This window comes from Anabrus simplex, chromosome 5 (genome assembly GCF_040414725.1).
Source record: "Anabrus simplex isolate iqAnaSimp1 chromosome 5, ASM4041472v1, whole genome shotgun sequence".
Lineage (NCBI taxonomy): Eukaryota > Metazoa > Arthropoda > Insecta > Orthoptera > Tettigoniidae > Anabrus > Anabrus simplex.
Genome location: NC_090269.1, coordinates 75,661,025 through 75,676,765, shown reverse-complemented (window position 1 = coordinate 75,676,765; position 15,741 = coordinate 75,661,025). Strand labels below are relative to the sequence as shown.

The 15,741-nt window shown below is 37.6% G+C and overlaps 1 protein-coding gene across 3 annotated transcripts in view; it reads left to right on the top strand.

The window, feature by feature from the left end:
* The window catches only part of LOC136873760 (DENN domain-containing protein 1A), a 257,596-nt gene that overhangs the window by 183,114 nt on the left and 58,741 nt on the right, over positions 1-15,741 (top strand). For all 3 annotated transcript variants that reach the window (XM_067146947.2, XM_067146948.2, XM_067146946.2), the window contains exon 10: positions 8,180-8,212. In XM_067146947.2, the coding sequence (XP_067003048.2) occupies positions 8,180-8,212 (33 nt within the window). The remainder of the gene's footprint in view (positions 1-8,179; positions 8,213-15,741) is intronic.

The window sequence follows — 15,741 nt, the reverse complement described above, 5'->3', positions numbered from 1 at the left end:
TTTAAAGTTGCCTTTAATTAGTGTCAAATTTATTTCGTTATTTCCAGTAACCTCTGATTTCATTTCAGGGATTGCATTGTAAGGTCACTAAGAGTCACATGTGAAAAATAAAATTGTTCTCCACCGTGCTTTCTTTTTGCATGTAGTCTGTCGATTGGTCCTGTTTAATGCACTCATATGTCTGTGAAGGTTGTGAGAAAAGATATTTATTTAAGTTGTCTAATGGCAAGTCAGTATTTACATCTTTTTTTTGTCATACCAGTGTTGTGAAGGGTTTTCCATATACTGGCAGAATTTTTGTTTTTTAAGTAGTCTTATCTATGACATATCCTAGCATTCCTGATTGTTTGAGTTGTTGTGTTACGCTATTTTCTACACTTTTCAAACTTGTCTGCGTTTGTATTTTTCAATATAATATTTCTAAGCTTAATTTCTGTCTTCCATTTTTGCCCATATGTCTTGTATCAGTCAACGTGATGGTTTTTATTTCACTTCTGCTGTCCGTATGGTGGTATGCTTGTCATAGTGTTATAAAAGCTGTTCATTCAATGGGATTATTGTGTCGTCAATGTCTTGTATAAGCTGTATGTCATGTTACGGTATACTGAGTGCATCTTTAATGAACGCCTTTTCGTTTGAGGTTTCTGAAGCCTTGGTAGATAATTAATTTTGGCTCATACATTAGCATTTCAGTGTGTATGTTGCGTAAATAGGGTTATGTCGAGGTAGTCTAGGTTCTGGCAGTTGTCTATGAGTCTGCATTCTGTCATTATTATGTGTAATGATTAGGTCTGGCTGTATTAATTGTGTGATGTGTAGGGTTAAGGGGCGGAATTGTCATATTGAGCGAAGTAAGCATTCTTTTCCATCGTCTAGATTCATTAGTTAAATTTTATCACGTCAGTGAATGGGAAAAATTGTCATATCGAGTGAGGTAAGCATGTTTTTCAGTCTTCTAGATTCACTAGTCACATTTTATCATGTCTTTATTAAAGTCTTCCTCATTTTTCATCTTGGGTACCCGTTACACAACACCTGTAATTGTAAACACTTAGCACTATGAATCTACAACTAGACATTTAGGAACTCTAGCCTGTCGTAAATTTCATATGGTGTTTTGCATATTTCTTTGAATTTAATATTGATGCGCAGGTTATTCTGTGTGCCTCCCCCCACCTTTTCCTGTTCTGTCACTTCTTATCTGCTTATAACCCTCCATACATACCAATGAAGAAGGGATAGACTCTGATATTAATATGGTATGAAGTTGTGTAAGAACATTTCTGAGAATTCTTAAAAAAGAAGTAGGGAAGTAGGATCTGTGTGTTAACATGGCCCACATGCAGGGCACCTGGAGGTACGGGAGGAATGTCATTGGCACATTTAGCAGAGGTTTAAGAATGGGAGGTGGGAGTTTGGCAGGACTAAGTTTTTTTTGTTTTTTTTTTTTTTGCTAGGGGCTTTACGTCGCACCGACACAAATAGGTCTTATGGCGACGATGGGATAGGAAAGGCCTAGGAGTTGGAAGGAAGCGGCCGTGGCCTTAATTAAGGTACAGCCCCAGCATTTGCCTGGTGTGAAAATGGGAAACCACGGAAAACCATCTTCAGGGCTGCCGATAGTGGGATTCGAACCTACTATCTCCCGGATGCAAGCTCACAGCCGCGCGCCTCTACGCGCACGGCCAACTCGGCCGGTGGGGCTAAGTTTGAGGATGGGGTGGGGGTAGTTTGCAGCCTGTAATTTGAGGCATTTTTTTTTCCTTAACCTAAGAAAATGTCAACTTGACAGTTCCTAAATGCTAATTGAAGTGTGTTTTTACAATTTGATTTATTGTAATCTAAGTCATGATTAAAACATAAAAAATATTCAGTGTCAGGTCAGGAGAAATCCTGCTGCTATGTATGGCAGTACACGGTATACACGGTATGACCTGCGACTGTCTGGCTGATGGTTGGGCAGCCAGTACCAAACATCCCAGCCTAAGGCTGAAGCAATGGCTACAGGCAAAAAAGTTCCCCTTAAGAGGTTTGATGAGGTCTCTAGGAAATGACACTTAAATTCGTCAATGAACTGTTAGCTTGCAGATATGACTTGGGACTGCTAAAGGCTAAGGAAGAAAAACCCCAAAAGAAAAATCTCTTTAGCGATAGGCCTAGCAGGTCAATTGGAAGAGTACTGTGCAAAGTGCCTTCAACCAAAGAATGAGCTTCAAAACGAAAGAAACGCAACTGAATACCAAATTTTGAATACTTCTGGAAGTAATGAGTACTCTATCGAGTCTGAAGCTCATCCAGATATTATAAGAAGAATCAACAAAAGGAGGCAAAATAACAGAAAAGTCAGCCATATTAACACTGACTGGAAAATGTAATGAAGTAACAGATAAAATGAAGCATAGACACATTAATATCTTGGGTCAAAGTGAGTCAAAGTGGAAGGGTGCAGCACAGAACTACTGAATGATGGATACAAACTGTACTGGTGTGGAAATAAGACAGCTGCGAGAAATGGAGTTTGCTTTGTTCTTCACAAGGACATTGATTGCATTTATGATATTACTTTCATTGATAGGATTATTAAAGTGAAGGTGTGTGTGAAAGGAGAATATATAACAGCTGTGCAGGTCTATGCCCCTCAGGAGGGTTGTAGTGAAGAAAAAAGCTGAACTTCCTCCAACAACTAGAAGACACTATAAATGAGAAGAACCTACCTACTAATGGGTAACTGTAATGCCCATGTAGGAGTTAGATACAACTGGATATGAAAGGATTGTGGGGCATTTCGGAAATGGGACATGGAACATGGAAGAACAACTTCCACTTGATCTGTACTTGAGGAATACCTTACTGATATACAGCGCATGGTTCCAGAAGAAAGAAAGTCATAAAATAACACAGTACATGGTCGTTATAAGTCGGTAATAGATAGCATAACAACTGACCAGGGTGTGGAGAATGAGTGCGAGATATGAAAGCTATTCCTAGTGAATGTCTTGATAACCACTACAACCTTCTGGTGGTTGATCTGACAGGAATCCAAGTGCTGAGGACAAAGGCCAGGAAGAGGATACCAAGGATTAAAGACTGGAAGTTAAAGAAGAGGACTGCAAACAGAAGTTTCAAGAAATAATCAAAAGCAAATTACCATTGTCAGAATCCAGCTGTAGAGATGTGGATTGGAATAATTTTAAAACTAATTTCATCATTAGTGAAGAAGTGTGTGGAAGAACAAGCAGGAAATTAATGAATATAAGAATATCCTGGTGGAACGACAGTGAAAGAGGCAATGGAAGAATGAAATAAGACTAAGAAAGTGATGGATATTGAAAGAGCAAGAAATAGTGACAACAGTCAACTGAGAAATGAGGGAAAAATTCAAAAGGTAGATCAAGAAGACCAAAATAGAAAATTAGGAATAAAAAGGATTGTGAGAGAAGAAGTGCTGGGGTGAATTTACCCCAAAAACTACAGGAAGATAGTAAAGGAAACATGAAGATGCTGTGCAGACTGGTTAAAAGCAAGAGATCTAACAAAGAGGACATCTCAGCCCTAGAAACAGTAAATGGGAATATACTCAGGAGCCAACAAAGATTAGAAATGAAATAATAATAATAATATCGTATGGCCTCAGCTACCGTTTGCAGACATTTCGATTTGACGCCATCTGGCTGTCTGCTCGTCAATTTCGACGTTCCGGTTTACTCTGTCTGCCATCTAGCGGACCTAGAGTAAACCGGATCTCTCTTGGGCGTCTATGGCTGAGATTTTAATTAATTTTGTCGGGTAAATACCAAATGTATCACCAGAGATCTTTTACATGCCGACATCGTACGACATGGAGTGTCGATTGGACTTTTTTCCGCCCTTCAAAAATCCGACTACCTCTGCCGGGTTTGAACCCGCTATCTTGGGATCCGGAGGCCGACACTCTACCACGGATCCACAGAGGCAGCTAGAAATGAAATGAAGACCTATTTGGATACACTCATGAATGAGAAAGAAACTACTGAAGAGGTGGAAGAAAGTCAGAGGACAGATTATGATCTAATTACTTGGTCTGAGTTGATGTGACCACACTTCTCTCCCATGGTCAGAAAATAATGTAAAAATGTATTGAAACCAGACTTTGGGCAGTGGTAGAACCTGTCCTAGAAGAGCAAACCTGGATTCAGAGCCAATAGAAGGACAACAGACCTGATCTTCACCCTAAGGATGTTAATGGAACAGCACTGGGAGAGAGTGAAAGACCTAAGCGTAGTATTCTTAGACCTAGAAAAGGTATACGACAGGATGCCTAGACCAATCTTATGAAGTGCATGAAAGAACTGGGAATGCCTGAATATGTCATAGGCAAGGTCCAGATGCTGTACTGCAACTGTAGCACGATGACTCTGTATAAGCTATACTTTGTGCCCATTCTCGCGTACAGTTTAGAACCGTTCTGAAAGAGAGAAGTTTGTAAACTGCAGGCATGTGAAATGAAGTCTCTTTGAACTACCTTCCAAAAAACACACCAAGGACCATGTACGGAAAGATGATATCAGACTGGAACTGGACTCAATAGACGAGGAGCTAAGGACTTCAAGACTGACATGACATGGACATGTAAAGCGAATGCCTTGCACAGTACCACATGCATGGCTAGAAAGAAGGGTTGAAGGAAGAAGGCCAGTGGGAAGACCTAAGAAGAGATGGCTGCACCACCTGAGAGAGGATGTTGGATTAGGAAAAAGGGGGGAACTGGGAGTCACTGGTGAGAGAGGAGTCATTTCTGGACACACAGTGATGGCAGAGACTCGTTCAGCACCACCCTACCCAGCACCCTGGAGGGGTTCTATGATGGTGGTGATGAGGAGGGGGAGGTTCACTAATATTAGAATGAAGAATGAATATTCCTATTGAATGATAGTCTTTGCGTAATAGGCTCATGATTAACTAGTGTTTTGTAGTTCTTCCCAGTTAGTTTGAATTTTACGTTGCCTTGTTTCACCATCATTCTCCTGTCCTCCGGCCACATGTTTTTCACCCCAAACTTGAAAATTGCCTCCTGGAATAGCTGTAGCTGCAAGGTAATTAAGTTCTTCCCAGATTGTTTTGTTTGTACCTTTCAGTCTCTTCTGTTTATATCGCATTCCAGTAGGATGCAAACTTCACTATTATTGGTCTCGGATGACCGTCTTCTCTTTTCCCTATTCTATCAATGGCTTCTAAACAGAGATCGACCCCAATTTCAGCAATATTTAAGATTGTTAACATTGATGCTTTCACGGCCCGTACTTGTAGACATGATATTTAAAATTCTCATTCGTGTTCTCATATACGAACTCGGCTACACCAAGAACTCACAAGCACTGGTGCCTCATGTACAGCTCTAGACCATCAGTCTTTTCCTGTACTTTAGACTGTATTCTTTTCATAACTTTGTCTCTTTCCTTGAGAGCACTCTGAAGTCTATAGACTCCTGCAATTGTTCCATAACTACCTTCGTCACCTACTCTTGTATTGATTGACAAGCATGTTCAGAATATCCTTGACACACAGCAAGTCCTGTATGACTTGCTTGATAAGGATCGTTGTTGACACTTGATTCACTCTATGTGGCGTGGTTTTGTCAGCTGGCATATGATAATCACAAATATCACTTCACTAACAATTCTGTATCCGTACAACAGTGTGAGGAGAAATTATTCACTCAACAAATTGTTCAAGCTGTAAAAGAACGCGTTCAAACTTACATTAATCATGACCCTTACTTTGTGCAACTAGGCTCTTTGCCTCACGACACTACTGCTCCCATGGTCATTTTGTTATAACCTCGTAGCTTCTCATTAATGGGACTATATCTTCTTACCCTTTGTGAAACTGTATTGTCAGAATTTTACAGAAGAATTCCTCTTCAGCAGCCTGTGTATGGGCATTCATTATTCGGGCTTGTCAGTGCTTCCTTCGTAATGTCGATATTGCCCAACTGGACTCACCTCCGTGTTATCTAGATATTAATCCTATTAAACATGCCTGGGTTGATTAAAACAAAACCTATACAGTGTCACCTTTGAAGAGAACAAAGTGGACGAACACTGGCTTTGAGCTGGTGGATGGTGTGCCATGTTGGATAAAAGTATGTATACTTGGAAAAGAGACAAGTTACCAGTTATTTCAAGTGCTGATTTTAGTACAGGACAGTTACTGGTGATATACAGACTCTGTAGCAAATCCCATTACTGAGTTTTACCTTATGTGATGAGAGTTTTTGTTTTGAATCAGAATAATCCTTAATCATCCTCATAATCCTCAATCATCCTCACAAAGCTATGTCAGTCATCCTTCAGACTTGCACTCCAAGAAAAGGAAACTGCAGAATAGGTTAAAACTGAGGACCATTTAGACAGCCATAAATTCCTTTCACCGTTAGATCAGGGCAGTGACCTAAGTATTTGATACTGTTGTTTTTTCATATTTATTTAAAAATTCAGGCTGTCCCTTCATATTGTAAAGACAAGTGTCCATATCTCTCAGTGCCAATATATAACGACAAATATTCAATGGGATCTTGTGGTTTTCATGAAGGAATTAAGAAATAAACCTAGGTATTTGAATTTGAATTAACATTGGCACACTATTGGAGCAAGCATATTTAGCTGAAGGAACCAGTATAGCAATGTTCTTAACAATGAGACTCAAACTAGCTAACCTGCAAAATTGTTGGAAGGACTTCACATGTCAAATTCAAGGAAATCAAACTAAATACTAATCATGATACGAGAAGAAAACTCCTGCACAGTGACATTAAGAGTGCACATGTAACAATCACTATTCTTGAAAATACAAGGAACATTCCATACTGATTTACACTTTTGTACTTTTCGTAGTCCACCGTTAGGCTTGGCATAACATTCGCTGAGATGTAATACATAGCCCTACCTAAGGTGTTGGCACACAATAGAGAAGCATAATATATGTGAACTGCAGTGCGTTTCTCGGACAGCAGACAGGCCTCACGTCCAAACTAGTAACCAGTGGTGAGACATAGCTCCATTACCATGAATTGAGGACCAAAGCCCAGTAAATGTAGTGGAAGCATGAAGAGAGCCCCAGCAAAAGTGGTTCTGCACAATGCTTTTGGCAGGCAACCAAACTATCGCCATAGCTGATTACAGACTTCCAAGTGCTGCCATATCCACCATATTCTCCTGTCTTGGCACCTTCTAAATACAATCTGTTTGGGGCTTTGAAGAAACCTCAGTGTGGGCATCATTTTGCTCACCGCAAAGAATTGCAACAGCTGTCTGGAAATGGGTATGACATACATACAGCTGAGGAGAGAACGTGGACATTACTATCGAGGTGTAACTGTTCTGATTGAGTGAAAATAAAATGAAGCACAAATCAATATGGAATGGTCCTCATAATACAAATTATTGTCCACTGGTATAGTTCATATGGTAGTGTGAGCAGGCAGGCAGAAGCTGTACCACTTGGAGATGCAGGGTTTGAATTCGGCCCCTGACCATGACTATACCAAGTGTGGTGGTGATTGCTGCTGCTGTCATCATCATTACTGCTGTAGCAGCTCCTCTAAGGAAATCCTGGAATAGTGCCTTTTATTAGTTCTGGTGAACCTATCACAATCTTAGACTAAGTAAATAGTAAAACACTGCAACAGACACTGCAATAGAACAGGTTAATGGACAGATTTCACTTGCACAACAGCATAGAGTAGTAAACTATGAAGATTTTGTAGCAAGCTATGGAATAATATGTATAGTGTAATGACGTAGCAGGGAAATTATTAACATTGTTTTTAACAGCTGACCTATATTGTTCATAATGGTTTAATGGGGTGTTGCATAGTCTTGCTGGTTTCTTTCAACCAATTATTCTTTACTCTCCATGATAATTGGTCTTTCAGTGGCAATATTCAAGTGTGTAAAACTATATCGAATGGCAGTCTTGTAATAGCATCATTTTTGAGAGGTTGGTGCTTTTAATTATTTTAATTAGAATTGAATACTTCTGAGTTCCCTACTCTTCTTTTTTCAATGAATGTTGTCTGCTAATTTTGAATTTTGTTAAAATTAATTGCATTATATCTTTTTACCTGCCTGGATGATAATTAATGTTTTATTGTTAAGCTTGTTGAAATGCTTCTTTACTGTTAATACGTATGTAATTTCAGGCTAATCCTGCGATGAAGTCAGCTGTGAAATCTGTAAGTATTTGCAAGCTTCTTTGATTTCTGTGTGTGCTCAAAATCTGTTGGCTGTAATATGGTTGCTTCTTGTCTGTTTCTTTGTGAAGGTTGCCTTGTGCGATATGATATCTTTAAGATGAATGCTGTTAAAGTGCATCTCAGAACATTGAGCTGTGCAAAGTAGTTTTCTTTTACTAGTTTCATTTTTAATACTTGTGCATTAATGAAAACAGAAAATCCTTTCTTACACTCTTATCTATTAGTATCATTCTCAAGCATCTTCATTTTTGTTTTTTGTTTAAGTCTGTCTCATTTTTTTACTTGGATATGAGAGTTGTTCTTGAGAAACATTTATTAACTTGTTAAGTGCATTAAATTATAACTGAGAAAAAGAATTTGATGAAATACAGTTGGAACTGTTTATTGTAACTGCTCTTAACGACTTATTGGATATAACAGTGAAATATAAGTCTCGTCTAAATCTCATATAAATACCGGTACTGTATTTAAAAAATTGCAACATATCACAAAAAATAGTGTATGTTATCACTTTTTTGGAGAAATATATCGTCTATGTCATCCAACATCGATTTTTATCTGCTACACAATTCGGGATTGCCAATAACAATGTAACACCTTATTTTCAAACTCTTGTTTTCAGTAGATTGTAGATTTCAAGTCATTCTGTCTTTTAAATAGTCAAGGAAGCATCGCTTTGAAGATGTTGTAAAATGAAGGGAAAGTGTTTAATGTTGAAGAAATGTTACACTTAATATGGCAGTTACAAAATGGTGAATTGGGTGTATCACACTCAATGAGTTCTACAATTTGGAAGGACGGAAAGAACATTTCATTTATTAGCCCAAGACTGTGTACAACATTATTGATCACTTTACAGTGTTGCTACTTCCTTCCTCACTTATTATTTAATATCTTGGTGACATATTAATGCTGTATGTACTGTGTAATGATTAGAAGAAAAATTCTTCTCGGTCCCATTCCACAAATACTGTATTGCAAATACAGTACTTTTTTCAGTTATGTTTTTTGAAGTTTAACTTTATTCTGTTAATTAACCGTGTAAATGTGCAGTTTAAAACGTACAGATATGACATTTCCAGCAAGAAAGAAACAAACAAACAAAAAACAACAGATTTTGTGACTCGCTTATATTAACCATTAATTGGGGGTCCCCTTGAAGTCTTCATGATACTGGTTTTAACTGTATTAAATATTTGAGTATATACATGTGAAGACAAGAAGATTGGATAGAGGATAGGAACACACAAAGTTTAAAACCTAATGACCGGTCAGTGTGTCTGAAGGGAGCAATAGAGGGGAGACAAGGAAATTATACGAAAAGAGAGAGACAAGGACTACTTCTGCAATGGCATCTTCATGGATGAATTTTCCTTTCATTGTTTTCATAACACCCTGTCATAAGTTTTATTGTTGTATGTTCCTGTCTTCTCTCTCAGCTTCCTTCGACAATTGTGAGCTGCTTTTCCATAATGACCTAATTCAGTTTGTTCTTTGAAGTTTAATAATATATCTTCACAACATCTTAAATTTAAAATAAAATATTACTTGTATTTCTGAACTTCTTTTATAGTTGTTTATGATTTTGAAACATAAGTATGTCTTAATTATTCAAAGTGTGAAGTAACCACTGACATTAGTGAGTCTTGTATTACCTTTCATATTGACAATGAATGGGAATCCTGATGAGACAGTGCAGGTGCTACCTAGAATTAAACTAACGTTATCATTCAGACAGATACTTACACTCGTGTGTGTAGTGGAACACCATTGCCCCTTCCTTCAATGGCTGACTTCAGTATGGAACAAACTCACAGTTTAGCATGAGAGATGGCACAAGATGAAACAGATAAATATGCTAAAGGCCTAACAATGTTGTTTAGCTAGGTGCAATGATTAGAAGAAAAATTCCTCTCGGTCCCACTCCACAAATACTGTATTGCAAATACAGTACTTTTTTCAGTTACGTTTTTTGAAGTTTTAACTTTATTCTGTTAATTAACCGTGTAAGTAATATTGAAAGCCCCCTCCATTAAATTCCACTTTGTTCGCCAAGTTGTTTTCAAGGAAACTCTTGCCTGTCAAATGGAAGTGGAACTCTGTTACTCCCATAGGTCCGAGGTTTGCCTAAAAGATTTTGAGCTCGGTAAATTCTATGAAGCAGGATGCTACCCTACTTACACATACTCCCAGCGAGAATTTCTCCTCTAATGGGTTAGGAATCCCTGATAGACTGTATTGTCATTTGATATAAAGATCGAACATCCCGTTTTGAGTGGGACTGTACCGTCGTCCTTCTTGTTGCCCTATATATGTGTGTATATATATATATATAAGTTACTATAATCAAGATTTATTTTCAGCCATATTACAGCCATGATGTAATATCTCTAAAATGCTCCTCTTGATATTTATGTTAATTGTGTAGTAGCTTTCGGCTTGTGAAATGTCACCTGTTTACCTGACTGTAAGAATTAGTTGCTTGCATGCATTTGTTGGCTACGATGGTATGCATTTGTTGTGGAAAGAAATTTGAATATGTTTTCCTGCTGTAAATTTTCAAGCTGCGTGGTTGTGGTGAGTATACAGTATGTATTTGATTTTATGTAAAATATATATTTCCTCCTTGGGTAAAAATTTGTTGATAGAACACATACAAAAGGATTAAAACATAATAAAAATCAAGTATTTTTCAATTAAGCTATGGGCAATCGAGGATAAAGATAGGATGGTTGTGTCCATTATTAAAACATTGGTGCTGTTGCTGGGTTGAGGAGGAGGGGAGGAAAAGAAAACAAGGAGAGCGGGGTAAAAAGAAAAGTGATTTTAGCAGGCATCTGATACAAAGTGATCAAACATCACGTTTTGAGTGGGACTGTACCGTCGTCCTTCTTGTCCTGGTTTCCCAATATGTTTTGCTGGGACACCTATTTGTTCCATTTTGTCTTTTATTTATGGTAAATAGGTTGACAGTTAAATAACCAAGAACGTTATTTGTTGAGGGCTGTAATAAATTTGTCTTGTGGTAATGGTGAGGGAGTACAACTAGGCTGCAGTCCTCTCTTAACACTAATTAAAAATTAAAATAGAAGACGTCAATCCTTTGAAAACTGAAGATATAGACAAAAAAGTGAGAAGGACCATGAGGGGCATGAAAATGAAACAATCTGTAGGCCTTGCAAATCTAATACCTTAAGGTTCGGAAGAGAACAATAGGAGGATGTTTACCTCGTTGTACTTCCTCTTGAAAGAAAAAGGCCACCACCAACCACCAGAGAACAAGAGGTCAGATAGGGAAGATGAAAGTGAAGAGCCTGTCATAAGTAAGTGGAAGCAGTGCTAAACTCAGTTAGGCACCCTGTTGTTGCCAATCCACACTCCCAGGTAGGAGTTCCAGGGGTTCCCTTTTAGTTGGTCAGCTTATAAGACAGGCAGAGGATACCATAGATGGATTCTAAATAAAGAGTTATCTAGAAAATAGTATTATTTGTTTATAGGAAATAAACAGCTAGAGGAATCAACCATAAATATTTAAAATCTTCAACCTAGCTGGAATTCGAAAACAGAGCTCTTTGAACCGAAGGCCATGGCGCTGACTATTCAGCCAAGGAGCTGGATCCTACCCGAAGGATATTTTTCTCTCTTTTGTTTGTTGAGTAATGTAATAATTAGAGGGTGAATTTTGGCATATTTGCATGTTTTGTTTATTTCAAGAAACAATATGCCTGTAAGAAATAAAGGCGATTCATACCATTTGAAATCGAATTGCTAAGTTTTATAGTGCATATAAATGCGTATACAGGATACTTGCATATAAATGCATAACTGCAGTATTATTATTATTTTGTATAAAACAATATATAATATTGATATTCAAATCGGTACAACAATGTGAAGAAATGAATATGTGAAAATTCCCTTCATTGCCAGAAGCCTTTACATTTACAATGCATTGTTGTGACAGTTGACAATATTAACAAGAGGTTGACAATGTGGAGATCCTTCCTTGATGCTTGGCAGGGGCCAACCTATCTGCCCCAAAAAGTATTCTTACTTATATAGAATTAAAACAGAGAAATAGCCTGAAATGAAATATGGTAATGCCACCATTTTCTTTGTTCCTAATGCCTTGTCACTAACAGGACCTAACCATTCCAGACCAATATTTTGTAGCTCTAACCTATCTTAACAGTTCATCTTTCATGTTATTTAGTATCTGTGGATGATGAATCAACATTGGCAAGCCTGTTTAGTGCACTGTGAGCTCGCCGGAGTTGCTGCTATGTTGGATCTATAACATACTTTCATTTCTTCATTGTATGAAGACCACTAACCACTGGAAATCATGCCAAAAGAAAAAGCAGCTAAAAGTATTCTGCTTTAGCGGTTGATATTTGGAGAACCAACATTATACATGGAGGAAAAACGAGTATTTTGCAGAGGATCCAATCGTGCATAATTATGTCATTACATATATTGTTTATGTTTTAATGCATAGATGCATGCAAATTCTGCTCTTTTTATTGGCTATGAATCTGCCCTCTAGTAATAATTTTACCTTGTATGTATAACAATTCAATAAACAGGCATATGGTACTTCTTTTTTGCATTATTTTAAAATAAAAAGGCTGTATGTACTATTGTATGATTTAGAGGAGAATGAGGTTGTGAAGCTCATCACATTATCTGAAATTGACGGCAGTTGCTTCTCAAGACCAGAATAGTAGCTGATGTCAAACTTCAGAATACCTCCGGATGAAGAGATAGAAATATAAGTTATAGATGTTTAAGGATGTGATGGTGAAACATTGATCATTATTTGACTGTGTAGATCTAGGTATGGTTTGGGATTGGAAGATAGGTACTTCGAAGTTTACAGGTCCTGCAGGGGTCACACATTAATTTAGCTACTGTGTTGATAGTTAAGCCAATATGGAAGACTGGGCAGCCTGCATTAAAATTACTGATTCCATACAAGGCTGCAGCTATTACACTTCCACCAACATTATCTGTTATCTTCACCGTTGAATCTGCCCAACTTTCTACATTGATTTAACTTTCAACACTTGAAACAAGAGCTCACTGCAATACCGGTACCTGAAATCTTGTATCATTGATCTAACAATTTCTATTCACACTCCGATATACCACATCAGGTTTGATGAATATTTCACTGTTACACTTCTCCAGCATTTACCTAACTGCCCGTCTTCCCATCCCTTCATCTTCTTGAACATCAACTAATACTCAGGTCTAGGGAAGCACCTAGTCCCAACATCAGATAACTTTTCTTGTTTCCCCAAATGTCATCTCTCTCCCATGCCCCCTCATTCTTCTGTCATAGCAACATACAGGTGTTAGCAATGCACAAAACCATTCTTTCCCTTTTAAAGTTATCTTCTATTGCTGCTTTGTCTTCATCTTACAGTACTCTGATATGCAAGATCTGCCATTCTTTTGTGTTCTTCAAAATCTTTCACAATGCCATTCTTTTCATTTCCAACACACTTTGTGTTACTTTCAAAAGAACATCACAAGTCTTTAAATCTGTAGCCTATTTCCTTAAATACATGTTTAGAAACATTACACACGGCTTAAATTGGTTCTTTTTCTAAGATCTTTGTACTCATACATTTTCTTGATATTTAGATTAATTAGGGAGAAATATTTTCAGACTATGTTTCCAATTATAATGACTTCCATGTTTAGGATACATTTCTATAAACTGTTTTATGTAGCTCCTCTCTGCAGTTTTTTAAATATTTTGGTTCATACTTTCCTCTAAGGTCAGGTTTAATAAAACCAATCATAGAAATTTTCTTTTTGCTAATAAGGTTGTCAACCTGGCCTCCAGATAGACCATGAACATGTGAAAATATGTGAAATTACATTTTAATATGTCATATCTTTGCTGCTACTTCAGGAATACTACATTACCAGAAGATAGCAAATAATGTTATGTCCAGTTATCAGATTCTGACACCTCACAAAACTGGAAGATTTCACATAACAAGAAATTACTTTGTGTAATATGTCTGTTAATTTTCATCCTTGACATACCTATCTTTACCACCATCATCATCATCATCATCATCATTTCCCTTTATCCACCTGTAGCCGGGTAGGGGCAAATATGGTTCCTCTGCACTTTCTTCGGTCTTTTCACCACTCCTCTTCCAACACTGTGTCCCAGTCCAGGTTTCTTTCTATAATGCTGCGTTGGATGGTATCCTTCCATCTCAATCGTGGTCGTCCACGGCCTCTCCTTCCTTGGATTTGCATTTCCATCACCTTTTTTGGCATTCTTTCGTCGCTCATTCGCTTTATGTGCCCAAACCATCTTAGTCGGCTCTTCTCTATTCTATCATTCATTTTTTCCACTCCAATTTCTTCCCGGATTTTCTCATTCCTTATTTTGTCTCTTCTACTCTTCTGTATCATACTCCTCAAGAATTTCATTTCGGCTGCCTGTATTAGACTCTCATCCTTCTTTGTCATTGTCCAAGTTTCTGCTCCGTAAGTTGTTATGGGTACGTAATACATCTTGTACATAGTATCCTTTGCTTCCATTGGCACATCTTTGTCCCATAACAAATTTCTTACACTATGATAGAAACAACTTCCAGCTTGAATCCTTTTACTAATCTCAGCATCCAGTCAAGCATTCTCCATTAATTCACTCCCCAGGTATTTAAACGTTTCTACCATATAGATCATAATACTGCTTTGGCTAAAAATAAGAATAAATACCGTAAACCCTGTTTCAAATAGTGTGACACCATGTGGCAGCACATGACAGTCAACATTCATATGTAATAAATAGTATTGACTGGCTGATTGAATATTAACTTGTATTTCAGATCAGTGACTTTATCATTTAACCCGCAAGGAGTCGCGTCGCAGTCTTTTAGACCAGGCACATACATTTTTTTCTTTTGAAAACAGTAGTTTCACGGTATAAAGCTTCATCCCTTCCTGTACCTTTCATTGGAGTCTTCCACTACACGTGCTTACATTCGCTGTTCCCCACTTTTATGACCAGTCAGTCAGTGGAAAGTTTTTTCTGTAAGCCAGGTCGTTTTCACCGTGCGCGATTCCTGGCATTGCCTTATTGCATGGTCCTTTACACCATGCGCGACTCCTGACGTTCACCATCCACGGTCTTTGTTGTCGGTATACAATTGTTTTGTGAGTTTCTTGGATATATTTATCTTCAATATACAATGTGTTTTGCTACAAAAACTGGCATTTAGTTTCACGGATATATTTTTCTTTAACAGCAGCCTGCGAAAAAAAAAAAAAAAAATCTCTCTGGCGAAAGGTTGAAGAGGTGATTTACCCTAATTTAGGTGTGTTGATTTCAAATATGTAAACCGTTTTTGCCTGTCACGTACATTTTTTTTTGCTATTTGAAATCCAAATTTGACATATTGTTGTAATTTCAATAGAAAACACCATAATAGAGAATATATGTAATTTTAATGGGACAATCAAATTGCAATGGATAT